Source organism: Vanacampus margaritifer, chromosome 7 (genome assembly GCF_051991255.1).
Source record: "Vanacampus margaritifer isolate UIUO_Vmar chromosome 7, RoL_Vmar_1.0, whole genome shotgun sequence".
Classification (NCBI taxonomy): domain Eukaryota; kingdom Metazoa; phylum Chordata; class Actinopteri; order Syngnathiformes; family Syngnathidae; genus Vanacampus; species Vanacampus margaritifer.
This window is the reverse complement of record NC_135438.1, coordinates 455,988-481,423: the sequence shown is the minus strand read 5'-3', so window position 1 is coordinate 481,423 and position 25,436 is coordinate 455,988. Positions and strand designations below refer to the sequence as shown.

The 25,436-nt window shown below is 46.2% G+C and overlaps 4 protein-coding genes across 12 annotated transcripts; 1 reads left to right on the top strand and 3 right to left on the bottom strand.

Moving 5' to 3' along the window:
* Positions 1-106: 106 nt before the first annotated feature.
* On the bottom strand, positions 107-2,768 carry smim28 (small integral membrane protein 28). Of its 2 annotated transcripts, XM_077571278.1 has the most exons (4): positions 2,590-2,768; positions 2,334-2,465; positions 1,618-2,059; positions 107-1,060 (listed from the first exon to the last, which is right to left on the bottom strand). In XM_077571278.1, the coding sequence occupies exons 3-4, from the start codon at positions 1,714-1,716 to the stop codon at positions 644-646; spliced, it is 516 nt and encodes a 171-aa protein (XP_077427404.1). In that variant the 5' UTR covers positions 1,717-2,059; positions 2,334-2,465; positions 2,590-2,768; the 3' UTR covers positions 107-643. The 2 variants fall into 2 exon arrangements, with proteins under 2 accessions (XP_077427404.1, XP_077427405.1); XM_077571279.1 differs by lacking the exon at positions 2,590-2,768 and having other exon boundaries at positions 1,618-2,056; positions 2,334-2,389.
* A 1,893-nt stretch (positions 2,769-4,661) lies between these two features.
* On the top strand, positions 4,662-12,268 carry esf1 (ESF1 nucleolar pre-rRNA processing protein). Of its 2 annotated transcripts, none has more exons than XM_077570362.1 (13): positions 4,662-4,772; positions 5,459-5,747; positions 6,486-6,733; positions 6,900-7,013; positions 7,157-7,266; positions 8,518-8,670; positions 8,751-8,865; positions 9,369-9,726; positions 9,924-10,057; positions 10,133-10,214; positions 10,306-10,382; positions 11,455-11,607; positions 11,674-12,268. In XM_077570362.1, exons 1-13 carry the CDS (start codon positions 4,719-4,721, stop codon positions 12,004-12,006), a joined length of 2,220 nt encoding a protein of 739 aa, XP_077426488.1. In that variant the 5' UTR covers positions 4,662-4,718; the 3' UTR covers positions 12,007-12,268. The 2 variants fall into 2 exon arrangements, with proteins under 2 accessions (XP_077426488.1, XP_077426489.1); XM_077570363.1 differs by lacking the exon at positions 4,662-4,772 and adding an exon at positions 4,816-5,233.
* A 782-nt stretch (positions 12,269-13,050) lies between these two features.
* Positions 13,051-18,535, bottom strand: acaa1 (acetyl-CoA acyltransferase 1). Of its 7 annotated transcripts, XM_077570371.1 has the most exons (12): positions 18,289-18,535; positions 17,545-17,638; positions 17,413-17,470; positions 17,257-17,336; positions 17,067-17,109; positions 16,864-16,962; positions 16,706-16,786; positions 15,022-15,212; positions 14,235-14,414; positions 14,087-14,142; positions 13,882-14,027; positions 13,051-13,816 (listed from the first exon to the last, which is right to left on the bottom strand). In XM_077570371.1, the coding sequence occupies exons 1-12, from the start codon at positions 18,463-18,465 to the stop codon at positions 13,741-13,743; spliced, it is 1,281 nt and encodes a 426-aa protein (XP_077426497.1). In that variant the 5' UTR covers positions 18,466-18,535; the 3' UTR covers positions 13,051-13,740. The 7 variants fall into 7 exon arrangements, with proteins under 7 accessions (XP_077426497.1, XP_077426494.1, XP_077426492.1 ...); XM_077570368.1 differs by having other exon boundaries at positions 16,706-16,962; positions 17,545-17,654; XM_077570366.1 differs by having other exon boundaries at positions 14,087-14,414; positions 16,706-16,962; positions 17,545-17,654.
* A 655-nt stretch (positions 18,536-19,190) lies between these two features.
* Positions 19,191-25,306, bottom strand: LOC144054755 (BTB/POZ domain-containing protein 3-like). The gene is made up of 6 exons (XM_077570023.1): positions 25,130-25,306; positions 23,959-24,187; positions 22,992-23,082; positions 22,509-22,627; positions 22,024-22,432; positions 19,191-21,038 (listed from the first exon to the last, which is right to left on the bottom strand). Exons 2-6 carry the CDS (start codon positions 24,135-24,137, stop codon positions 20,415-20,417), a joined length of 1,422 nt encoding a protein of 473 aa, XP_077426149.1. The 5' UTR covers positions 24,138-24,187; positions 25,130-25,306; the 3' UTR covers positions 19,191-20,414.
* Between the last annotated feature and the right edge of the window lie 130 nt (positions 25,307-25,436).

Genomic DNA, 25,436 nt, shown 5'->3' with positions numbered 1-25,436 from the left:
GTATTCATTCTAAATAAATGAATAATGAAATGGACAAAATCTTTTGAAACGATTTTATTGACAAGTGCAACGAATGGATTTTGCACTGGATTCTTTTATTGATGGTTGGGCAGCAGGGGGCAGTAGAACATCACAAACAAGCTGAGAGCGAACACAGGAAGAAGAAGAAGAAGAAGAAGAAGATCAGGATGGAGTCATTCGTGGACACGTTTCCACCAAAAGGTCCGCCAGATCCAGGTGAAGGTTTGCAAATGTCAACCCTGACCTGCGTGTACATGCGTGTTGACGTGTGTGTGGGCGGGGCCAGCTATGTAAATACTGTGACATCATCACAAATCCGTGGAGCCCACATACTCACCTATTTGCGGATATTGTCAATTTCTTTTTTTGGGACTAATCCCCATTTTTGGTGGGAAGCACATTTGACATTTCATTTTGTGTTTTTTCAATGCACTTCGATTGGCCGTCAGTTCTACACGGACGCGGTCCCTTTTCCCGCAAATAGCGGGGGTCCACTTTACAAGTTGTTGGTCACGGAACAAAAGAAACTGTCAAGTCAAGGTGGTGGTCCTGGAAGCCTCTTGAAAACAAAGGCGGGCGGGCGCCGCCGACGGACCCCGCCGACGGACGCGGGAGAGCCCGGTCACACGTAGCGAGCGCTGGACCGGATCTCCGGGCACAGCTTGGCCTCCAGGTCCTCCATCTTGATGGACTCGGCGTCCTTGGAGCTGCCCAGGCTGGCGGCCCTGGTGATCTTGCTGAGGGTCTCCTCGTAGGGGGGCGGCAGGTAGACCATGACGAAGACCCCGTCGGAGCCCGCCGAGCTGGTGCTGGCGTGGCGCTCGGCGCCGCGGCTCAGCGACGACAGCAGGTCGGCGGCGCTCTCGGCGTCCTGCAGGTCCAGCGCCATCACGTTGGCCAGGCCCAGCTTGGAGACGGAGGAGCGGCAGCGCCACCAGACCGCCGCCGCCGCCAGCAGGACCAGCAGCAGGACCGCCGCCGCCGGCAGGACCACGTACAGCCACAGCTCGTACTTCCTGTCGTCGTTCCAGTTGAAGCCCTGCGAGCGTGCGAGTGCGTCACATTCAAGACTGTCAGACGTATTGCAGGTAAAACTGTAAATACTCATACTGGTATCGGCCTGAAACAAAGTGGAATTGAACATCCCTAAAAAATGGCCGACAAACGGCAGTATATCATAAGATGAACATTGAACTTTAAAACATATATTTATGACATTTAACAAAATGTATGCTATATTTTATTGTATTTTTCAGCATAAAAAATAATAATTCACTTTTTTTGATAACGAGTGTGAGTCAACATTGAATAAAAAGTTCAACAACAAAATCTCTCTTGTTGTTAAATTCAAACTATTTTGTACTTAAAAATAACATTTTAACTACAAAACTAAACTATCACATTTCATTGACAACAAGGACAAAAAGACTTTTTTCTGTTGCAGATGATGATTTGCCAATATGTCAGCAGTGTAGCGCCACCTACTGCCGAGGAGGACTGAGTCACAATTGACGGACGTTAAGCGGCTTCAAGCTTTTTCCCGTCGAGCATTTTGTAACGTTCAACAAAGACGACATTTGCGTTGTGTGCGCCCACCTGCTGCTCGCGCGCCGAGGGTGCCGGGGTCACCCAGTCGTAGGAGCCGCGCCCCGCTGGGCCGAAGCGCCGCCAGCTGCTCTCCAGGAGGCCGCGCATGCTGCCCGTGCCCAAGACCAGGATGTGATGGCGTCCCGAGCTCAGACGGCGCTTTCAGCGGACGCGGGTCGGGGAGGGGAGGTCGTGTCAAGAGGGGCGGAGACTCGCTCACGTGCGCGCACATGCATGCACGGCAACATCAGGATTCAGGCCAGCCGGGAGATTTACTGATGGCCCACATCGCATCACTCGCGTGTGCGAAAGGCGGCGTCGTCCTTCCTCACGTGGAATCCGAGCCAACAACAACAACATTTTCATTTCTCTCTTCTTGTGCTTCGCTCTCGCTTTTCTCTGTGTTCTTTCCTCACTTGAAAGCTTCACGCTGGGCTTTACACATTGTCTGCTTCAAAGACATAAAAAAATTGAATTTTTTTCCTTAACCTGCAATTATATATAATTGTATGTATACATAGTTTATATACATGTCGTTATTTTGAAAAATTGCGACGTCAGACATCGATAAATAGCTGAGGATTTGTGTTTGTTTGTTTGTTTTGGGGTGGCCTGCAGCCCCGCGCCCCACTTGACTAGATCCGCCCCTGCACCGAGCAGCGCTTAAATCTCATCGACACATTCAGAAGCCCAACGTTTTGCAATCTTTAGTCAAATGAGCGCACCTGAGGACATGAATGGGACGAGCTCACAAGTTGGATCTCGACACGAAGCTCTTTTTATCCTGGGGGCGGCCATTTTGCCACTAGCCGTCAGCTGGAAATGACATGGCAGGTAACCACCAATCACGGCTCTGACTGCAAAAAAGCAGACATGACAGTCGCATGAATCACAGCAGCTCGTCCGGGTCCTGAAGCAACCGAGCAGCCCCGGACCATCACAAGCATGAATTACAACTTGGCCAGATGTGGCGAGACACACCTTTTGCCCAAAGTTCAACTTTGACCTTGTACCCGTTTGAATGCAGAAGAATGGAGACGACGCCATTTCCCATTCACGGTCACTCTCACGTTATCGGGCCTGCGGGTTCGCACCCAAACAGCTGCGGCGGACCGCTGGCGTGCCACCGACGGCCATTAATCCTGATTGAATTATTACATCACGCGCACGCACACACCGGACCACAACGATATGAGAAAAAAAGATTCAGGCCAAAGCAGGATGGGCGTAACGTCGGCGTCCTCTTGAACCAGAAAACTTGATCGACATTTCAGGACGTAAAGACCAGACAAGCCGATCCTCCAAATTCTTTCTGGCCTAAATCCTCCATGTTGTCGGTCACACACGAGCACACACGAGCACACACGAGCGCACACACGAGCGCACCGCAACGGTGTCACTCCGTTTTGTCCATTCGAGTGGCAACTTTTTTTTTTACTCAAAGGAACCCCGACTGACATGACAAGTTTGCTCTCTACGATTTATTTGGTTGTCACCAACATAACTATGAGATTCATTTCTCATAAATCATTTCCATTTGAATACATTTTGTAGAAACTTTGTTTGTCCGTAGCCGCCATTGTTATTGACGTGGCAACGCATTCGGTGCGTCGTGACGTCGAATGGCGTCTCGCTCTCTGCCGAGCGACGTGAAACGCCTTTAAAGAAAGCGAGGTCAGCCTCCGTAGCGTTTCTAAAGGGACGATGAAAACTCTCGAACGCGTCTGGTGAATGACGTAACAACCAATCACAGCTCAGCTTCAGAAAACAGGTGAGCTGTGATTGGCCGTTGCCTGAGCGACTGTGATGTCATCTTCAGTCGACAGCAAGTGGCAAAATGGCCGCTCCCTTGACATGGATAACAATGACCTGATTTTCATGCACAAATGCAATATTCATCAGAATGTCATGTTTAGACGAGTGAGGTCACATGTGACATTTTATCATCAAGAAAGAGAAAAATCAAAGAATAATGATGAAGTAAATCCATCTCATTCCAAAAAATATGAACGAGATTATGTTTAAACATTATGCCATTGTCATTTTTGTTGTTATGGAATCAAATTGTAAACTGAGTACAGATGTAACTCTGAGACTCACAATTTATTCTTTATTTTTACAACGGTCCGGTGGGCACCACTTGGTGAAATTCCACTTGAGAAAAACATTTTTATTTGAGTCTTACTCATTTCGTATCTTGAAACAATACTTGCTGTTTGTCTTCATTCTGAAAACGTCAACAAAAAAAATTGTGGAAATGAAGCCTTCAAGTCAGTTGAATGGGCAGACTGGAAAATTGATCGCCATTGAAACTCTGCCATGCAAGTCGCAGCCAAGACGCTCCGTCAGTCGCTCCGTCCGTCCGTCAGTGCGTGTGGACAGACCGCCATCTGCGCGGCCACAGGGAATGTGATGCGGCGCGCGTGGCCCGCGTGGGATTATGTGGCGAGCGTGCCCGCGTAACGACTCACGTGGCAAGCGCTGGCGGGATCGCGGCTGGCGTGACACCGACGAGGCCTAATCCTCAAGCCACCCGCCGCAATTTGAACGTATAAGAGTGTACAGTATTTGTGGTCTTAAAAATTTGCGTACAAACGTTGATGTTTCCACAATTTGTTTTTAAACATGCCCTTTCCGTACTTTTCTTTTTTCCCCTTCTTCTTTATTAACAAATGAAGCTTAAAGGCTTACAGAAAAATTGAAACATCACCGAGTGGTACAAAAACAAAACTGTGAAAACAAACAACATACACAGTAAAATGGGGGTCAAAGGAAAAGGTCACCATATTAATATAAAGCCATAAAGCCTTTTTAGACTTACAACGTTATAGTGAATCCTTAAAAGAAATAAGTTCCTTCAGAAAAACAATAAAGGTTGGCTTAGTCTCTCCAAATTTGCATTTATGAATGAATAAGCTTTGCCATAACAATCAATGTAACCACATTGTCCATTATTACTCCACATTTGACATCCGTGTAAGTTAAATACACAGTGCCAAAATCATTAGAAACAATTTTGCTTTCTTCTTCAGTACCGTAACTCGCGCAATCTGTTCTTTTCGTTCTGTTTTGCTTTCCGTAGTTAGTCCGGAAGTGCCGAGCCGCGTTGCATGCTGGGAAAACACGTGTGGCGCTGTCTACAATTTCGGTTTCCCAGTTTGATGGTAAGAATTTCAACTCATTCGTGTTTTCCTCGGCGATTTCATGAGTTGTTTCAATTTCCAGTGTCGCTTTTTATTTGTTATTTATTTATTTATTTTTTGCTTTCTTCACCCGCCGCCCACATTTTGCGTCGAACAACAATAACAACGCTCAAGTTTCTCGTCATTAGTGAAATGTCCAACGGGCGTTTTTGTTTGTTTGTTTGTTTTGCAAAACCCTATTATTGTGTTTTCCTTTGGTGTACGTAGAATTTCGAAGATGAATTGACTTGCATTGTCACGAAACACATCTGTGGAATTCCCCGCGTTTTCCTCTGACAAATATAACAGTTTATTTCTTCGTTGGTTACTTTAGCTCATAGTCATCAAACAAAATTGACATTTTTAACTATAAGATTACCTGCCGAAGCTCATATCTCTTCCAAAACGGTTTAGCCATGTCTCAAAATAAATTCCTTCCTCAGGTAAATAGTCAGTTTCCCTCACATGTATTGGCCCTTCGGCATTGTATATGCACTGCAAGTCCAAAAGTTTTCATGTTGAAGTGTTTCGTCACTATGACGGCAAAGTCTAACAGAAATAAGAGAACAGTCGAAATGGCTTGATTGTTGTTGTTGTTTTTTCGTGACAGGTGTGTTTGAACATGATGATCTTTGTCATATGTTGTAATGTGATGACATTGTTGTCAGGTGGCTGCCATGTCGCGCAAAAAGAGCTCGAAGGAGGAAGACGGGACGCCGTCGGACCAGCGTTTCTCGCGCGTGAAGCGGGACCCTCGTTTCTGGGAAATGCCCGAGCGCCAGCGAAAGATCACCATCGACGAGCGCTTCACGTCCATGTTCCACGACGAGCGCTTCAAAGTCAAATACACGGTGGACAAGCGGGGGCGGCCCGTGGACCACTCCACCGCAGAGGACCTCAGACGCTTCTACCAGATCTCTCAAAAGGACCGAGACCATGAAGAGCAAGTCAAGACGGGTGAGGATGACCGATCGAGTCACAAGACGGCACAATTGAATGTCTTTTCCCGAGTCCTCGTTGCTCTTTCGCTGCTCGACATGAGATGACGTCCGCGTCAACACGCAGCCGACCATCGGTGAAAAGCGCACTCCGTCACCAAAGCACTTCTTTCCAATGCGAAACGATTTTGTGTCACTTTTATGTTAGCGTCGCAATTAGCATGGCTTCTCCATCTTTGCCGGTCTGCCCCCGGTGAGCGTGCTACTTGTCACAAGTCAATCTTATTTGTATATATAATAAGATTAACAATAAGCAATAAACGTGCTTTAAGAGATTACAAGAAAGAATAGAAAAAAATTCATATCGGCTCCAAATATCGGTTATCGGCCTCCTTGACTATAATCGGCATTGCTATTAGCCCTGAAAAAAACATATCAATTTGGTTTGGTTTATTGAACATATGAATGCGATACAAAATATAGAATAAAAGTGAAAGAAAGAAAATCAAAGTTAAAAAGGTAAAGTCAGAATTGACATGTTGAAAGTGAGTAGGAAGAAGTACAAGAATTGATCTAGTCCAACACTAACTTGTATCATGATAACTATAAGTTATTATATTGAATAAAATATCATTGAACTAGAAAAAAAAAAGCAAATGAGGATTAAAAAAAAGGAATAATGGAAAATAAACCGAACATGCACAGATTCGATCTATCTCTCGAGTTGTACACATTTTTGTTTTTTGTGTGTGTGGAGGTGATGAAGACGAGGAGGAGGAGGAAGAGGAAGAGGAAAGCCAAACTGGCGAGTCGCCCGATGAGGATGACGAGGAGTCGGCCTCGGATTCCGGGGACGACAGTGGTCCGGACCTGGCTCGCGGCAAGGGCAACGTGGAGACCAGCTCGGACGAGGACGACGAGACGGACGCCGTCCTGCTGCGCGAGGACGACGAGATCCAGCACGACTGGGGCGAACTCTGCAAGGACGCCGTGCGCGGCGAGCAGGTCAGCCCGTCCGGCGCCACCCGGTCCATGTCTGGCCCACATCTGACTCCGCCTCTGACTCCACCCTGACTCCGCCTCTGACTCCACCCTGACTCCGCCTCTGACTCCACCCTGACTCCGCCTCTGACTCCGCCTCTGACTCCGCCTCTGACTCCGCCTCTTCCAGGTTTGGCGCCGGCTTGCCGTGTGCAACGTGGACTGGGACCGCCTGAAGGCCAAAGACCTGCTGGCCATGCTCAACTCCTTCAAGCCAGAAGGGGGCGCCGTGCTGTCCGTCAAGGTAAGGCAGTCGCCGAGTGTCGCCGAGTGTCGCAAACGGTCCAAATGAAGGCACTGGCAAGGAGAATGGCGCAGACAAAAGCGCTGGCCGACGCCACTGCGCCTCACGTCACTGATTGGCCGGAGCTTTTTGTCCTTGTGCAGATTTACCCGTCGGACTTTGGCAAGGAGAGGCTGAAGATGGAGGAGTCCCAGGGACCGCTGGAGCTCCGGGCGCTGCCTGACGATTCCGAAGACGACACCAAAGACGACAGGTGACCTCCTGATGAGTGGATGCGAGCGCTTCAAATTGATCCGCGATTGATTGGTGGGAAAAAAACCACAACAACGGCGTCCACGCAGACATGTGAAGGAAGCTGAAACGTGCTCAACGGAACACGCTAAGCCCAACTTCAAAATAAAGTTGACCAAATTGAGTCATACATTGACGGCAAAGCAAATTGCCTTAGTAGACTTTTACTTTGAAGGTGGCCCGAGCGGTGGCGTGACGGCTAGCTTGACTTCCCTTTTAGGATTTCTTCCTCGACGTTTTGATGGCCATCGCAGTTGCGAGCAACATCAACGCAACGCTGTCCCAAACTCAAATTTAATTCCATCGCTAATTGAGGACGCTAAGATACCGCTAATTAATCACGCCGTCATCGGATGATACTCTCTGAGGTAAGTGACTAGCGGCTAACTGTTAGCATGACCAAGGAGTGTCATCTGGTACCCGAAGGCTTAACTTGAATGTCAAGTTCATTATTGTGGATTGAGGTCACTTTGCAATTCACGCTCCATCTAACTCTTTGACTGCCAAAAACGTTTAACGTTTAGTAAAATCCTATGGAGGAGTGCCAAAGACGTTAAAAGACGTTTTTTTTCAAAACAGGTGAAACTAACCATTTTCTATTGTTGATTACTCAAAAACGGAATAAGGTAGAAACAAACTTTTTTTTCTGATGGAAGATGAGAGTCCAATCTTTTTTTGGCAGTATGTGCGTTTCCATAGTCCAAACACATAATTTTCTATGGACCTTGAAAGATCAGTCAAAATGCTTAAATCGGCTGGCACCCACGGCATCCCTTTTCTGAAAACGTCTGGCAGTCAAAGAGTTAAAGGAAGCGAATGCGCCTTCAATTGCATCCAAATGTCAACGCTTTTTAAAAAAACAAAAACTACATCTTAGATACTAAGAGAACTATTCATTACTGGTTTAATTCATCACATAATAATAAATAACTCAAATTAAAAATTGGAAAAACATTTTTGCTAACAAAATAAAATCGAAACAAAAATGCTTTCGTTAAAAAACAAAACTAACTATTAATTATTAGTTTAATTTATTACACAATGTCTAGCGAGCTTATTTTTGTTTTGAAAAAAATGAACTAAAACAAAGCATTCAACATTTTTTTTAAGTGACTTTCTCTAAAAAAGTAAAAAAAAAAAAGTCCAAATGAAATGTAATGAAAGCTCCCAATTAGCTTTGGAAGCACGTTGACGAGTTGCCGTTTCCGTTCAGGTCGTACCGAGAGAAGAAACGCGACTACCAGTTCAAGCGCCTCAAGTATTTCTACGCCGTGGCCGAGTGCGACTGCGCCGCCACCGCCGTCAAAATCTACCAGGAGTGTGACGGCTCTGAGTACGAGAGCAGCTGCTCCGTTCTGGACCTCAGGTTCGTGTTTGTGGGCGGCGGCGTCACAACGCGCGTGTGTGCGTGCGTGCGCTGGTGATTGCGCGTGTCCGTCTGTCCAGGTTTGTGCCCGATCACATGACGTTCGAGGACCCCCCCAAAGACGTCGCCACTGACGTCAACTTGGCGACGTACACGCCCAAACTTTTCACTTCGTCAGCCAGCGCCACCTCAAAGGTAGTCATGTGACCAGCAGGCGGAGTCTACGCTGTGACATCACAGGAAGTAGCACAAAAGGGATAATAAAAAAAATAATGATAATGTAAATGGGAAGAAAAAACAGCAGCACATATAATAAGTAAAAAAAAAAAATCAAAAAAAGATTAAAACATTTATGTGCAAATCTTGTTTTTTTTCTCTGTTCTTTTGATCTATTTTCATTTTTATTTAAAAAAAAAAATATATATATATTTTCATCAAAATCTTGTATTTATTTAGCACTGCTTGGCCTGCACTTGACGGTTTCGTTGCACTTGTTGTCATGACAATAAATGACGACCCTGGGAGCGAACTCGGGTTAGGCTTTCAAAGTCCACTTCTCAAAACAGGGATTGGGTTTCAAAGGGCTGGTCCCTCTCAGCGGCCATGTTGTTAGTGGAAGCAGCGCACGTCAGTGGGTGGGCGGGGCCTCGCCTCAATGACTGTCCCGTGACGCCTGTGCGCGTTTGTGGTCCAATCAGGTGGAGTTGACCTGGGACGAGACGGACCCGGAGCGCGTCAGCGCCCTCAGCAGGACGTTCAACAAAAAACAACTTCTGGACATGGACTTCAAGGCCTACCTGGCGTCGTCCAGCGAAGACGAGGACGTGGGGGTTGCGGAGGTCGTGACGGAGGTCGCGACGGAGGAGGAGGAGGAGGAAGAAGGCGAGCGTGAAGGCGAGCGTGAAGGCGAGCGTGAAGGCGAGCGTGAAGGCAAGATGAGCAAAAGCCAGGAGCAGCTGGACAAGTATCGGCAGCTGCTGCGAGGACTGCAGGACAAGGAGAGCAAAAAGGAGGAGGAGGAGCCAAAGATGGAGATGGAGGTCACGTGGGTGCCCGGTAAGAAGGGACAAAAAAAAAGAAGACAAAATTCTTCTCTCTCGTCAAGTTGGGCATTCACATCCTCATTCTTTAAATTGTTTAGAAACCCCCAAAACATTATTTTAGTCATGTTTTTTTTTTTTTGAATCGTCAGCCAATGAATCAAACATCTCGTATGTTACGACACAATTGTGACGCCCGCGTTTGACCTCCAGGCCTGAAGGAGGCGACGGAGCAGCTGGTGAAGAGAAAGCTGGAGCGGCAGGAGCAGCGGCCTTCGCCGTGGGAGGACTTCCTGCAGAAGAAGCGAGACCAGAAGAAGGCCAAGAAGAACCGCCACAAAGACCAGGTCAGCCCCTCCCCGCTCTTAGCATTGCTAGCGGCTAGCAAGCCAACCCGCTGGCATCCGTGCGCTCTTCCTCAGGACCAGCCGCTCAGTGACGACCAACTTCCGGACCACGCGGACCCCCGCCAGCCTTTCTTCCGCCAACAACTCCCGTCCGCAGGTGAGGAGGAGCTAGCGCGTCGCCAGCTAGCATGCTGAGCGCTCGCTATCCAGGTGTCACAATATGCACGTGTCCCTGTTGGTCTCGTCAGACCGCACGAGCGAAGACAAGAAGAAGAAGAAGAAGAAGGATGAAGACGAGCGCACGGCAGATGAACGACAACGCGAGGTCACACACACACACACACACACGCGTACCCGCACACGAGTGTGCGCGCTTGTAAATGTTTGTGCACGTGATTTTCCAAGCCAAGCGTTAATCTTTTAAGGCTCCATTACGGAAAAACTATTATTTATTTTTTGCTACAAAACAAGAACATCTTTAATCATTAAAAAATATTAAGACCAATTAAAAAAAATAAAAACACTATAAAGATGCAAGTTTCTTTTGGATCAAACAATTTGTAATAATATATATATTTATAATAATATTTCTTTATTTATTCATTTGTGTTGGCAACAACTGCAAGAAAATGAAATGCAAAAAATAAATAAAACATTCATTTAAGACCAATGTTAATTTAATTAACGAAAAGTAATGATAAGACTAAAATAAAAAAAAACAATTTGGTTAACGAAATAAAATAAAAACAAAAATGCTTTTTAAAAATCGAGAACTAACTGAAAGTACGTTTTATGTTCACAAAACAAACTCTGATAGCAAAAATGTCCTTCGTTTTCGTCTTTGCTTATTCATTGAATGCGTGAAACTTTGGGGACGATTTTCAATGTCATTTCAAGTCCGTTGATTTCACCGGAATGAGGACATTTTGCGTCTCTTAGAAGTGATGTCATCGAGCAGCAGAAGAAAAAAAACCTTTGAAGCTTTTTGGGGGTTTTTGTGCGATTTTGCTGATTTGGTAATTGTGGAGTGTAAGAATTGAATTTGAATTCATTGCACAGCCCTGGTCAAACTTCACGTTAAAATGCAAAAGTCAGCAAATGAAACGGCGTAAAAGGGTTACACTAATTGTTACAGGGTTGCTCGATTACAAAGAAAATATTCATCACGATTAATTTGGTCTTAATTGAAATCACGATCAGAACGATTATTTGTTGTTGTTTTTTACAAAGTAAGAACATGTTTAAACGTAAAAATGCATTCATTTGAAACACTCTAATGACGCAACAAGATGAGACATTTTCAAATAAAGAAGGTGCGAATATTTGAATGTAAAAAATTCCACGTGAGTATCAATAATCCTGTTTTTTGCGGAGTTATTGAATTTGTCTGAATTCAGGCCGAGATGTCCCTGCTGATGGACGAGGACGAGCGGGACGACAAGCGCCAACATTTCAACTACGACAAGTTGGTGGAGTTGCACAACTTGAGCCGCAAGAAGAAGAAGAAGATGATGAAGAGCGGCGAGACGCCCGCCGAGGACCACTTCCAGGTCAGAGTTCAGTCCGCCCTCTTTCACGCCTCCTCCGCCACCGCGCTGACGCGCTTCCGCTTTCAGGTGGACGTGTCGGACCCTCGCTTCCAGGCCATGTTCACGTCCCACCTCTTCAACTTGGACCCGTCGCACCCGAGCTACAAGCGCACGCGGGCCACGCAGAGCATCCTGGACGAGAAGCGGCGCCGCCGAGAGGAAGGGTGCCGGCAAGCGGACGCCGGCGAGGCTCAGGCGGCGCATGAGGGAGACGCCGGCACCGACGCGGCGCCGTCAGTGGCGGCGCCGTCAGTGGCGGCGCCGTCGGTGGCGGCGGACGCCGGCTTGTCTTTGCTGGTCAAGTCCATTAAGAGCAAAACTCGCGACTTCCAAGCACGGAAGAAAAGCAAAATACTTTAAAGGTCCGACGACGCTTCCTGGGTGGGAAACCAAAGCAACCAACTCGGTCTTGTTCTGTAATGAAGCCGCTTGCGTCTGGATCTGCGGCCCGCCGTTGAACTTTCCCGTATTTTGGGGTCGGCCGCGTTGGGAACGACACGACATGTTCATCATCATGTGATCGCAAATCGGGGCGTGATTTTCACATTTGCTTGTAAAGTCAAGAATAAAATATTTTCTTTGATTTGGACAACTTCTGACATTAAAAAAAATTCAACACCAAGTTGGGACGGGACAGCTTTTATTGAAAAAAAAAATGAAGACGGTTGTGCTCGTTTTCCTCCATATTGCATTGCTAAGTTAACGAATCAATAACTCTTGATTTAGGTGCAAAAATGTGGTCTGTAAATTTGACAAGAAAATGCAGAATAAAGCCCACATTTCTTTTATCGATTATCCATCAAAAGCAACAGCACACTTGCAGGAATCGAGTCCAAATCATTCTGGGGGAGTAAAAAATGAAAGCAAATCAAGATTTTTTTTTTTAATGCGTTTCAGAAAGACACCCCCAAAAATCCAAATTCAAGTTTTTGCAGCTGGAGAACAAAGTGAAAAAAAATCAAAAATTGAAAATGTGTCAATTAAACCAACATGTTGCAAGTGAAAAAATACTGACAATTTTAGGATCAAAATGATCATTCAATTAATTGAAATGTCTAAAATGTGCATAAACCTGAAAGGTCCGCTTTCCCAAACTTTCACGTTTCTTTCTGAGATGTCAGTTAAGATCAGCAGCACTCGGGTTCGCAAAGAGGGACAAAGAAAGGTCAGACCAGATGGAGGCGTTCACATCGAAATGTTAGTTCTGTTAACAGGAGGCGAACAATGATCCAAAACGGAGGAAGGCAAAGTTAGAAGATTCTTCTGAAGAAAATTCTTCTTCTAAAGAAAATGATTTCTAAGCATCCAGCAATTGGAAATGAAAAGCAGCAGAAATGAGAAGAAAAACAAACCAACAAACATTTGGACGACAATTAGGAATGAATGAAAATGCCATCCAACAACTTCCGGTGAGATTTTATTTGATGTCTGCTTGATGTCATTTATTCAATATTCAAAATATGCTTTTGTCACACATGATCAACTCGAGTCTTCCTTCAAGACAGGAAATGAACACTAGGATTAGTATTTAAATTAATCCATGCCTATGAAAGTTATTTCAATCAATCCTGGATTAAAATGTGACCCCCAATAATTCGGCCCAATCCCAGTACGGGAAAGTGGCCAAAAAGGTCCATGAAAATTGTGCTTTCGAAAAGCAAACGTCTTGAAAGTTCTAAGTGAAATACAAGGCAAGTGCCGCTAGAGGGCGCTCACGTACAACAAACAGACGACACAACTTTGCACTTGTGATTTGGAAATCGCTGCAACGTCAGCATTTCGCAAAAATGTTCATTTTTTTCTTACATGAACGACATGTCAAGAAATAATTGGCAACTTGGTAGCAGAATTATAAACATGGAAAATCAATGACATCATAATTGATTGTCATAGTCAACGACTTGCCAGTATTTGGTGACATCATCTGAGGAGCGTTCTCATGACATAGATGACGTCATCACGCCAGCTCTTATTACATGTGATCTTAAAAAAATAATTCAAAGCAACTCAAAGTAACTTTTCTTTCAACTTGTGCTGGAATCCACCAATCAGGAAATGTGGTCCGCTTGTGGGCGTGGCCACGCACCTGCTCGCTCACAGGCCGGGATATTCGAAGACGGCGGCCGCGCCCATCCCCGTACCCACGCACATGGACACCACGCCGTACGCCCTGCACGCACGCACGCACGCACACAGCCACTGTACAATACACAAAACTGACGTAAACACGCGTACCTTGCGCGGCGTCGTCTGAGGTGGTGCAGCAGCGTGACGATCTGCCGCGCGCCGGTGCAGCCCAGCGGGTGGCCCAAAGCGATGGCGCCGCCGTTGGGGTTGACCTTCTCCCAGGGGATGCCCAACTTCTCCACGCAGTACACCGCCTGAGCACACGGCCGACACGTCGCCGTCACGCTCACCTCACGCTGCGCCATTCGCTCACCTGGCTGGCGAAGGCCTCGTTGATCTCAAACACGTCCACGTCGGCCACGCCCAGTCCTGCGTGCGCAAACGCACGCACGCACGCACAGAAAAAGGTCCTGAAAAGGAAGTGAAACGGCGGCGCAGTGCGCCCTGTGACGTCATCTTACCGGCCCTGCGCAGCGCTTCGGGGATGGCGAAGGCGGGTCCGATGCCCATGACGTCCGGCGGGACCCCCACCACGGCGCTGGCCCTCAGGACTCCCAGGACCGGCAGGCCCAGCGCCTCCACGACGGCGCGCCGGCCCAACAGCACGGCCGCCGCCCCGTCGCTCACCTGACTCGAGTTACCTGACCGCCGCGGAGCAGTTAGCGTTAGCGCCGTCGCTAACCGGAAGACACTTGAGGAGTTAGCATTAGCGCCGTCACGTATATGACCGGCAGAGAGGAGTTAGCATTGCCATTAGCTAACCTGACACCACTTCGGAAAGAGGTCAGCAGGTTAGCTTTAGCCTGTCACAAGCTCAACGCATCGCAATTATTTCCGATTAGCGCAGGAAGGAGAACATATTTGAGCACCACCAATTTGCCACCAAGTCTATAAATAATCGTAGAAAACAAAAAAGAAAGATAAATCTGCTGAATAACGTTATTAACATTGTTTACATTCCCTGTGCACACTCAGACAATGAGAGCGTCACTGCCACCTACTGTCGGGGCTGTGCAATGACTTTATTCTAGTACAGTAAAAAATAAATACATTAAAAAAAAACATCACTAACCTGACAACAATACAGAAAGGAGTTGGCATTAGCATTAGCATTGTTGCTAACCCGACACCAAAGAAGAGTTGGCACCACTTTGAAGATAAGTTAGCATTAGTATTAGCGGCGTCACATTGGAAAAGGAGTTAGCATTGTTAGCATTGTTAGCATTGCGCGGTCGGTGGGGGGCTGACCGGCCGTGGTGGTCCCGCCGGCCTTGAAGACGGCCGGCAGTTTGGCGAGCGCCGCCAGCGTGCTTCCCGGCCGGACGCCGTCATCTTCGGTGACCTTCGCCTGCCGCTCGCTGCCGTCCTGCGCCGCCATCTTGGTGACGACGGGCACCAACTCGTCGCGGAAGGCGCCCGACGCCTGCGCTCGCGCCGCCCTACAAAAGCGCCGCTTTGTCAGGAACGCAGGCTAATGCTAATGCTAACCCTCACGCGAAGGTCGTTTGTTGTGTCGTGATGAAAAGCGCGACGAGAGCTGCGCAACATCATCATTTTTTTCCGTTCATATTTTATCAAATGTCTAAATGTATACAAAATAATCCTCTAACGTTTATATGGTAAATATCTGGACTGTTTTGTTTTGTTTGTTGTCGTTTTTTAAATCCAGAAATGCAGCACAATTTTGCATTTCATCAAATGCGTTACTTTTTATTGCCTTCCTTGAAATGTGCTCATATTTTCTATGGTTTATATTTATTTGTGTGTAATAATTATTTTCATTCATCGAATTGAGTGACGTACAAAATAATAAGTTTTATTTTTACAGATGAATGGAGAAAAGATGAGAATTGATATCGCACAGCTTGAAATGTAAAAACTCGATCATTAACTGACAAGTCATCCATGATTCATTTAATCACCAAATATTTTTTTTAATTGCTTGAGCTAAAAGTTTCAAATGATGTGAAGAAAGCGACAGGAAAGTGCATTTCGAATCTTCTATTTCATTTTTCACTCGCATTTCACCTTTTTTGCTCCCAAACTTTTATTTTAGGCACTTAATTTTATTTTATTTTTTTACGTGTTTAAATGAACCACTATTTCAATGCAATTCTTGTATTTTGATATATTGAGTTGCTGCCCGGGCGAAGGCCCCGCCCACATCAGGGAAGGTGCGTTTGTTTTCCTTCTCCCGACATATTTGCTCGCGGGCAGCCAAAAACGATAACGGCCTTGAAACGGTTAGCAAGCTAAGAGGAAAAAAAAAAAAACAAGCCTGAAGCAAAGATATCAACATGAAGCTACTAAACTTATCATTGAAAAATAATTTTGGTAACAAAATAACATTTAAATGATTGTTTTTAAGAAATGATACCTTAGCTAAACTAACCGACTTTATTTGTAGTTTTTTCTTTGGGATATATTATTTGAATATCATATTATTGTATTATTACAAATCAAATTAAAAAAATAAAAAGAATAAGCAGTAGGACTAGATTTGGACTTTTTCCAACTGCTTTTGGAAAATGTCAACTGTGCCTAATGATGAACATTTATAAGGTTTATCTTCATTTATATTACAATTTCCTTATGTATATAATTATGATTTCTTTTTATTATTATGCATTTATTTAATTATGATTTTTTTAATGATGTATTTATTTATAATTATTTTATTTTAATACAATTTTGGTTCAGCAAATATATCTTTTTTCAATCTTTCAGCATAAATACGTAAATGTACGTGTAAACCTGCGGCTTACAGTTGACTGACATTTCATTTGCACAATTTTTCCTCTTGACTTTAGTGGGCGTGTCTGAAATTTCCTTCGCGCTCAACAGCCTGCCAGCGAGTGCGAAACCGCCGGCGTGGCCAAATGTCGGCGAGGCCAAATGCCGGCGAGGCCAAATGTCGGCGAGTGTCGCCTACTTTTGGTGAGACGTCAGCGCGAAGGCGTCCTGCTTCTCTCTGGAGATCCCAAATCTCTCGGCGACGTTCTCCGACGTCACGCTGCAAACGCACGCACGCACGCTGACCATGTTGTCACTGGACGCGGTGAACGTGTGAATGCGCGTGCGACCTCTGACCCCATGGGGATGATGCAATCTCTGGCCTTGTCGTTGTCCGCCAGCCTGGAGCTCAAGTCGCCGGGATTCTGCATGGAACGCAGAGACATGCTCTCCACGCTGACACGCACGCACACGCGCACACACACACGCACACACACACGCACACACGAGGCTTGGTTATTGTGTTTGCTCACGCGTAGTCGAACGGGTCATCGTCGTACCCGCAGGCGAGGCCCAGGTCGATGGAGCCGCTCCGGATGGCACCTGCATGTACAACGGGCGCTTTCGTCTCATTCAGTGCATCAACAAATAATAATAAGAATAATAATTAAAGAAAAAAGATGGAACAAATCGTGGTTTCATCAACTTCCGTTTGGCGAACTCTAATAACCTCGGCGTGTGCGCGCGTACCTGCGACGTTGAGGACGGCCTGCAGTCCGGACGCGCACTGCCTGTTGACGGCGTAGACGGGAACCGAGTCGGGGAAGCCGCTGCAAAGAAGGCGCAGCCGTCAGTGACATCACGAAAAGGTGACATCACCCAACGGCGTTGGCGACACCTTCCGACCTGAGGAAGTGAGCCACGCGCGCCATCAGCGCTCCGGCCCCGGGCTGCAGCACGTTTCCTGCGGAAGCAATCCACTGCGTTTGCGGCTCGGATGGATTGACAGGCGGCGGCGGTGACGGGGGCGGGGCTCACCCACGCACACGTCGCCCAGCAGGTGGGGAGATACGCCGGCGTCCTTCACCACGGCGCTCATGACCGCGCTCAGCAGCTCGTCGGGCGTTGTGTGCTGCGTACAATCGCACCTTCATCAATCATGGCCAAAATGCAAAGTGGCAAATATTGCTGCTTTTTTCTTGCCGTTTTGTTTTGACAAGCAGTTCATCAATCCTGTCTGTAATTCATATTCTTCTTGTTGGAGGCATGAAGAGACCCCAAAAATACGTTATTTTATTCATTCTAGACATTTTTCATGATTCATCTGATTAATCAATTATGGGATTATTTTCTTTTTTTAAATAATTTATTGTAAAATCATAATCCATTTTGGAGAATTTCACATAAAACGTGTACATAATGTTTGTTGAATATTAGTAGATGTGATTACAATATTGATCAAATCATCGTGCAGCCTTTAGCAAGGCAATGATATTTTATTTCATTTTATTTTAAGTGAAACTTTGTGGCCGTAATTTGTGTAATTATGAGATTAAATGTTACTCTTTTTATCAAGTGCTTTGAACATCATATGGTGTAGAATTTTTGCCATAAAAGTTCCAGAAATGTATCATTTATTCATGCAGTCTCCAAGTTGATCTTTCCTTTCTTAAAAGGTGCCCGAAAGGAACATTTGTAATATAAAATACTGTGGTAGCAAAATAAGCAAAAAGTTGATAACTCGACAGAGAAAAAAAAGTCACGTATTTATAGCTTGTTTACCTTGAAAGCTCCTGGCTTGGCCTTGCAAATGGGCGTCCGCAGTCCGTGGACGACAACCACGTCGTCCGCTCCGTTGGCCGCCGCCGCCGCCGCCGCGCAATCGCTGAGCCTCACGCTTCGCTTTTCTCCCGAGGACGGCGGACACAAATGTCCCGAAATCACTTGAAGTCTCTGCATGGCCGCGAAAAGACGAGACGTGCAAACAAAAGTGATCTGTTTGTGTGTTTACACCACTGTTTCCGGGTTCGCAAAGTTGGACCGGAAGTGACGACACCTCCCTGATATCTTGCTTTGCTTCCTTCTTTTTGTCATAAAAAAACAATATATCTCTAGATAGCAATATAAAAATACTTATAAATAGTCAACATGATTGAATGTTTTTATTTTATGATTTAGAATAGTGCGGAAAATGCGACAAAAATGGCCCCTGCTGCCACTTCCGGCTTGGGAAGTAACAAGGACGATCATGTTTTGTTTTGTCCAATAACAGGAAAATGGTTCGCAAATATGAAAGCAAATGGGCCCGCATGTTTCTAAATAGATACAAATAAATGCTTTTATATTCGCAGTACGGAATTCTCCAACTCACCTATTTTATTTGTATTTCATTTTTGTAAGTGAGTGAGTGAGTGGAGAAATGTAATTTTGACAAAAGTAGTGCTTTGCCACCACCTAGTAGTATCTATGGACATATAAACCTTTCTGGTCCATTTTGGTTTATTACTCGCCTATATTTACCTTTTGTCCCTAAAATGGCAGCAAAGCAGTACATTTGTCAAAATGAAGTGCCTCACGCCATAGAAATACATCAAATTAAAAATAAAATAAAAAACTCTGCAGACTAAAAACGACATAAATACACCAAAACAAAGCAAGCTATATAAAAATGCATCGAGATTGGCTAATGTGTTATATAGTGTTTTTATTTTGCTAACAGACAACTTTGAAGTTTGGATCAGAAGTGACGAAGGACAAAACATTGACAACAAGCTTTTCTTTGCCAATAAACATAAAAACAAGAAACAAACACAAAGCGATATAAATATACAAATAGACAATAGAATGTTTCTATTGTGATGATTTAAGGCCACTGCCGCCATCGTGCACATTCAACAAAGCCGCCGTGAAAGAAAGAAAAGAAAAAGTGATGCCGACACACGTCAAACTGCCGACAAACGCGTCGGCGCAGATTTGGTCCAAATCAAACAAAACGTCGGCGCAGGAACGTTTTTGTGTCGGCTCTTTTTTAAGGCATCAAAGAGTCCATCGTTTGTGGACGACTTTTCACAGGCGACGCAAGCAACGAGATCCAAAAGCTGCTCGTTGCTTCACTTGACAACTTTGCAAACAACTCAACAGGAAGTGGACGCACGACGCTGCCGCTTGCTTTGGAGGCCCAAACGGATCCTTTCCAGCTTTCGTTCTTCATCAGCGCAAGTCGTCATGACGTCATGCGAGGCTCGTTTGCAGCTGCGGCCGTTTTGCAGACGTGCACGTTGTCATCCTTTGCTGTTTTGCATGAATATTCGCTTTTCATGAATTCCAAAAATATTTCAGTTTGGCCCCGCCCCCAAACATACCTGACTTTATGGCCCGCCATTGCTTTGTGACTGCAAACGGACGTGTGACGTCACATCTGGTCAAAAGGCGTCACGTTCATCTGGTCTTGCCGGCAGTTATTTGCAAAACCGGTTTCCATCGCTAAAATTCGCATTTCCTTTTTCGAATTTCTAGCGTTTCCATTTGTGCATTTCTTGAAAATTGGAATAAAAAATGGGTGGATGGAAACCCAACTAATGGCTCAGGCTGGAAACGAGGTGGAGGTGGCCGCCCCAAAATGGCGTACACGGGAAAAACGCTACTTGTCTTCCAAAGTAAAAGTCGATGTTTGCAAATATCTTATTTTGAAAAAGTCTGCGTTTGAAAATAGCGGAAAAGAGGTTTTGGGGCCGTGACTTGTAACTTGAAAGCTCATCCAAACCTTTTGGAGGGGCGGTAACATCCGTGCGTTGCCGGCAAACTTTCCGACGCGTTTCTCAACCGATGAGGTTTTCAAAAATAGAACAACGGCAACAGTTGAGCCGGCTGAGATTTGTCAGCGGTCACGGATGGTCCGCGTTCCCCCCTCAGGCGTAGAAGATGAGTTCTGGAATCTGCCCGCCCTGCACGCCGGTTCCGTTGGTGCTGTCGGAGGAGCACTGGAACTGGAAGGTGACCTTCCCGCACTGGACCTCCGTCATGCCCTCCTGTCCGAAGTAGCTGAGCTCGTTGCCGTCCAGGACCACGCTGGCCGTGTAGAAGGCGTCGGGCTCGATCTGCACCGGGTGCTCGAACCACACGGCGAAGGTGGAGCTGGAGCCGTCCGAGAAGTACTTGATGACGCGCTGCGCCACGGCGGCGCCCTGCCGCTTCAGCTCCATCTTGGCGCCGTACTCGGCCGAGCCGCAGCTGGAGCCGTACAGGCCGAAGCCGGCCACGAAGACGCGCTTGTCCACGGCGAACTGGATGCTGTCGCAGCGGCCGCGGTAGCGCCACTGGTTGCTGCGGTAGGCGCACGACTGGAAGCGGTGGCAGCGCTGCGGCGCCAGGCCTTGCCGGGCTTTGCTGCAGAACAGCAGCTCGGGCTTGTTGGCCGCCGTGTACCACAGGAAGATGTCGTTGGTCTCGTTCAGTGTCAGCACGCCCGACTGCGCCGCGCCGTTGGCGAAGTCCTCCAGCGCCATGGCGGGGATGCGGATCAGGTAGATGGCCTGCGTCCCGCAAGCACGCGCACACACACACACACACACACACACACACACACACACACACACACACACACACACACACACACACACACACACACACACACACACACACACACACACACACACACACACACACACACACACACACACACACACACACACACGCGGTCAACACGGTCGGTATATTTGCGTCTCTTCCTTGCTTTTCTACTCTGGCCAAAGCAAAAAAAAAAAAAAGGAATATTGATGTTATTGCTGGATTGTGCTTTTTCCTATTCTTTGGCGGTCCTTGAATGCACCTGGGAGGAAACTTTGGAGCCAAATGTGGCTCTTTCGACCCTCACTTGTGGATTTCAAATCATTTGTAGAAATTATTATTTTTTAATTGATAAAAATATTCATTAAACTCATTACTATTTTATATAAATTATGAATATTTAAATATTTAACAATGTCCAAATGTGTTAATTGTTAGAAAAACACAAACGGTAGATGAAAAAGTTCTTTAAAAAAAAGTCCAATAAGTGACCCTAAAAATGAAGAAGAAAAGCAGAAAATTGCCATAAAATGTCCATGAAATTGCAAATTACAATGCATAAGAAAGGCCATTTAAAAAAACAAAAATAATCCCGAACACAATTTTAAAAAACAAAATTCAATAAATGGATCAATAATTTAGATATTTTTTCAAATGAATACTTGAATTAAATATTCGAAAAATGTCGTCGTTTTTTAGTAGCGACCATAAAATGTCCATTAAATTGCATAAAAAAGGTCATTTTGTTTTGAAGTAACCATACAATGTCTAAAAACAAAAGTACAAAACATATGGGAAGCTGCTGTCATGCTTTTGTGTTGTGAATTTTGCACCATATTTCCTTGGTCACAATTTTTGGCCGATGAGCTCATTGATTAATTTGGCCTAAAACGCTTGGCGACCTCCGCAATCAGCGATGAGTCAAAGACGGCGCGGCGGCGGGAACCTGACCTTGCCGAGCACCAGCCTCTTGTTGTGGATGGTGGGCCGCAGGTCCCGGCGGAGGCACTCGGCCTCGGCCCAGCCCAGCGCCGCCTCGAACACCACCATCTCCTTGGCGTTGAGCGTCTCGCGGCGCAGGATGCTGTCCAGCGTGTGCGCGTCGATGTCGCAGAAGCCGTCGGAGCGCAGGGCCAGCTCGGCCTGCGCGTCGATCACCTCCCAGCAGCGCTGCGTCAGCTCGGGTTCCTCGAACAGGCAGCTCTGCGACAGCAGCACGCAGGCGTTCTTGGCGCTCAGGCTGGTCTCCAGGAAGTTGACGCAGGCGCGCGCCAGGTGCGGCACCATGTACTTCTTGGCGGCGTACAGCGTGGCCAGGACCGTGTCGGCGCACAGCTCGATCTCGTCGCAGTAGATGTACCTGGCGGCGGCGGGACGGGACACGTAAACGCGTCAACAACAGAAAAGACGCTTTCTGTCGAGCCGCTTCCACTCACTTGAGCATGGCGAGGAAAGATGGCGGCTCCACGTCGGGGATGCGAATCTCGTCCTGATCCTCGGCCAGCTCGCCGTAGAACATGGCGTGGAACACCGAGCTGCCCACGGCCAGGACGTACTGGACACACGGACGGACGGACGGAGCCCACAAGCTCGTTAGCAAGCACACGCGCAACATGAAATGCTTCCAACCTAAAAAGATCATTTGTCATTTGTGGTGCGGCCCCCCCAACAATTTAAACAAGCTGTCGTAGGGCGTTCCACAGGGTTCGGTTTTGGGGCCCCTGCTGTCTTCATTTGTATTTTCCCAAACCCTAAAACGGAGAGCTGTCCTTAAACGGTTTTCTCACGCAGTTGACGACAAAGTGGTCAATCTCGCCACGTCCGTGAGCCTTTCGGGGACGTTTCTCTTTTTACACTCACAGCTGCAGCGCAAGCACAATATTTTGGCCTTTTTTTTTTTAGTTTGTGAGCTGCGGTACCTTGTGGCCCGGAACCCGCTGCGTCCCGCCCGGCGGTCCCACCACAAAGAAGACGTCCGCCATCATGTCATTGTTAAACATGACTGAGTTCCTGCGTAAAAACAACAAACATTTATTTGATTTGCGTCGTTACTGGAGAGACAGAATGAGATTTTTTTTTTTTCTTGTGTCCACGATGCATCACATGACAATTTAAAAAATCCCTTTGAGATGATAATTGAAGAAGAAGTTTAAGAAGGACATCTTTTTTTAAATGATCAAAAAATAGCCTAGCTAATTATACCGGCTAATCAACTAGCATATTAATTGATCATTTTTTATTTATTTAAAATGTTCCTAATTCTTGGAATTCCTGTTCCTCAACAGTAACTTTTCTCCAAGTTATTTTGTGCATTATACACGACATATTTTTTATTGAATTACAATAAGAATTTAATAATCTTCAGCTAAAAAAAACAACTTAGTAGGTTGTGTTGAGATAGTGTTCATTCCTTCCTGGTTTCAACCTACTTTACAAGTCATATTTACACATTCTAAACTGTGCCGACATCTAGTGGCCGACAGTGAAATGACACCTTAAATAAACTGTCAAATTGAGATGTGAAGTGTACACAACAAATCCTCAAACGAGTGGGACTGCAAACCTGTGACGGAGTGGACATTTACTGCACTAGTTAGCATGCGTTGGCCTAAAATGGTATCGCTAGCGGGTAAATGGGTTAGGGTTATTTTCATTTTCTTACTGTCCGATTAAAAAGATAATACGTCATATTAGGACGAGTACTTTGATTGATTGACTTCAACTCCCGTTCAAGCTTAGCAGCGAGGCCCGGCGGCAGATTTTTTTGAGACGGATTCAGCAGAAGTATTTCCGATAATTGAAGAATCAACCGAGTGGTTTGAAAAAGACGCGGTGACAACGTTGCGGGTTGACTTTGGGCTGCTGCGTCAAACCCTGGCGACCCACCTCTCCCTGATGGTGGGGTACAAGCCCTGCCAGGTGCAGCCGGCCTGCCTGGAGGTGGCGCCGCTGTTGTTGTTGCTCACGTTCTGCTGCTGCTGCGTGTGCTGGCACTGCTGGTTCTGCTGCTGTTGCTCGGAGGCAGACGGAAGCGGCTTCTTGCTGGGAAACAACTCGGCGGCCATTCTCGGGCAGTCACGCCGCCAACCGCTCAGCGCTCATGGCAGCCGCTGGCCTGCGTGCACAAAACACATCCCAAACCTGAGCGGGGGTGAGAAATCGGCGACATTCACACAAAGTAGGGATTTCCCGCTGATCAGAGGTGTGGATTGGATGTCATTGTGCGGCACGCCTGCTACTTTTAGGCATGCCGCGTTTCCTTTTCTGCCTCTTTGTCCCATGACACAACTTCAGTGGTCGCAGGCATTCACATCAACAAGACAACAAGATGCTGGAGGCAGTTTTTTACCGTCACCGGATTGTCCTTATGTTTCGTTGATGTCATGTCAATGAATTGAATGAATATTGAATATTTCGACGGCCGGAAGCACACAAGCGAGGCAGGAAGCGCCTCACTAATAACAAGCCATGGCTTCTACCCGTCAGCCCTTCTTTCGGATGTCAACGGGGCAAATGATATGACGTGATCGATGTAACCTGTAATAACGTGTCCGAAAGGAAAAAATGAATAAAAGAAAACAAACGCCCAGTCAGGCGATTGACCAATCAGAGCCGTTCACGGCAAAAAACAAAAGCGCTCGAACGGTAAAATATACACTGTCTAATTGAAAACAAAACTTTAACATTGGCACACATGCCTGCGTATGATTGTGTCACGAAGAGAATATACGTTTAAATGATCGATATTAAGCTACATTACCGGACTTGGTCCGACAATGCAAAAAAATAATAATGAATTCCTCTTGCCAATTTGCTTCCGGCAATGCTAAGCTAACGTTAGCTGACATATAGCTAGCCGCGCATCCTGCCGTTTGGACTTGATGAGATTCAGAGAGCGCAGCGGCGAGTTAAGAGCAAAAAACGCAGTAAATGTGAAAAGTGGCTGACGTGTATGTTTTTTTTCGGCGCTGTTAGCTTCATGCTAACTAGCTGGCGAGCGACAATCTTATGTAGCGGCATCAAATCTCCCCGCGGTCATGACAAGCGTTTGACTTACTTGAAAGTTTCTCACACGCCTTTACGTTCATCGTTCGATGCCCACGGAAAGTTTTCGAACGATGAACTTGTCGAAAGAAGACGCACATTTGTTGTTGACTGCACAAACGAGCCGAGCTGAGCAGCAGTCTTCTTCGACTGACGTTCAACAAAGTGCCAACCAGCGCCACAACACGCCGTCGCCCCCTGCTGGACAGAACACCTAAACGTCCCCAAGCTCATGCTTAGATAATAAATAATAAAAAGCTCAAATTCCCTTTAACATTTTAATTAATTTATGTGAATGGATTCTCAAAATAAATATTAAT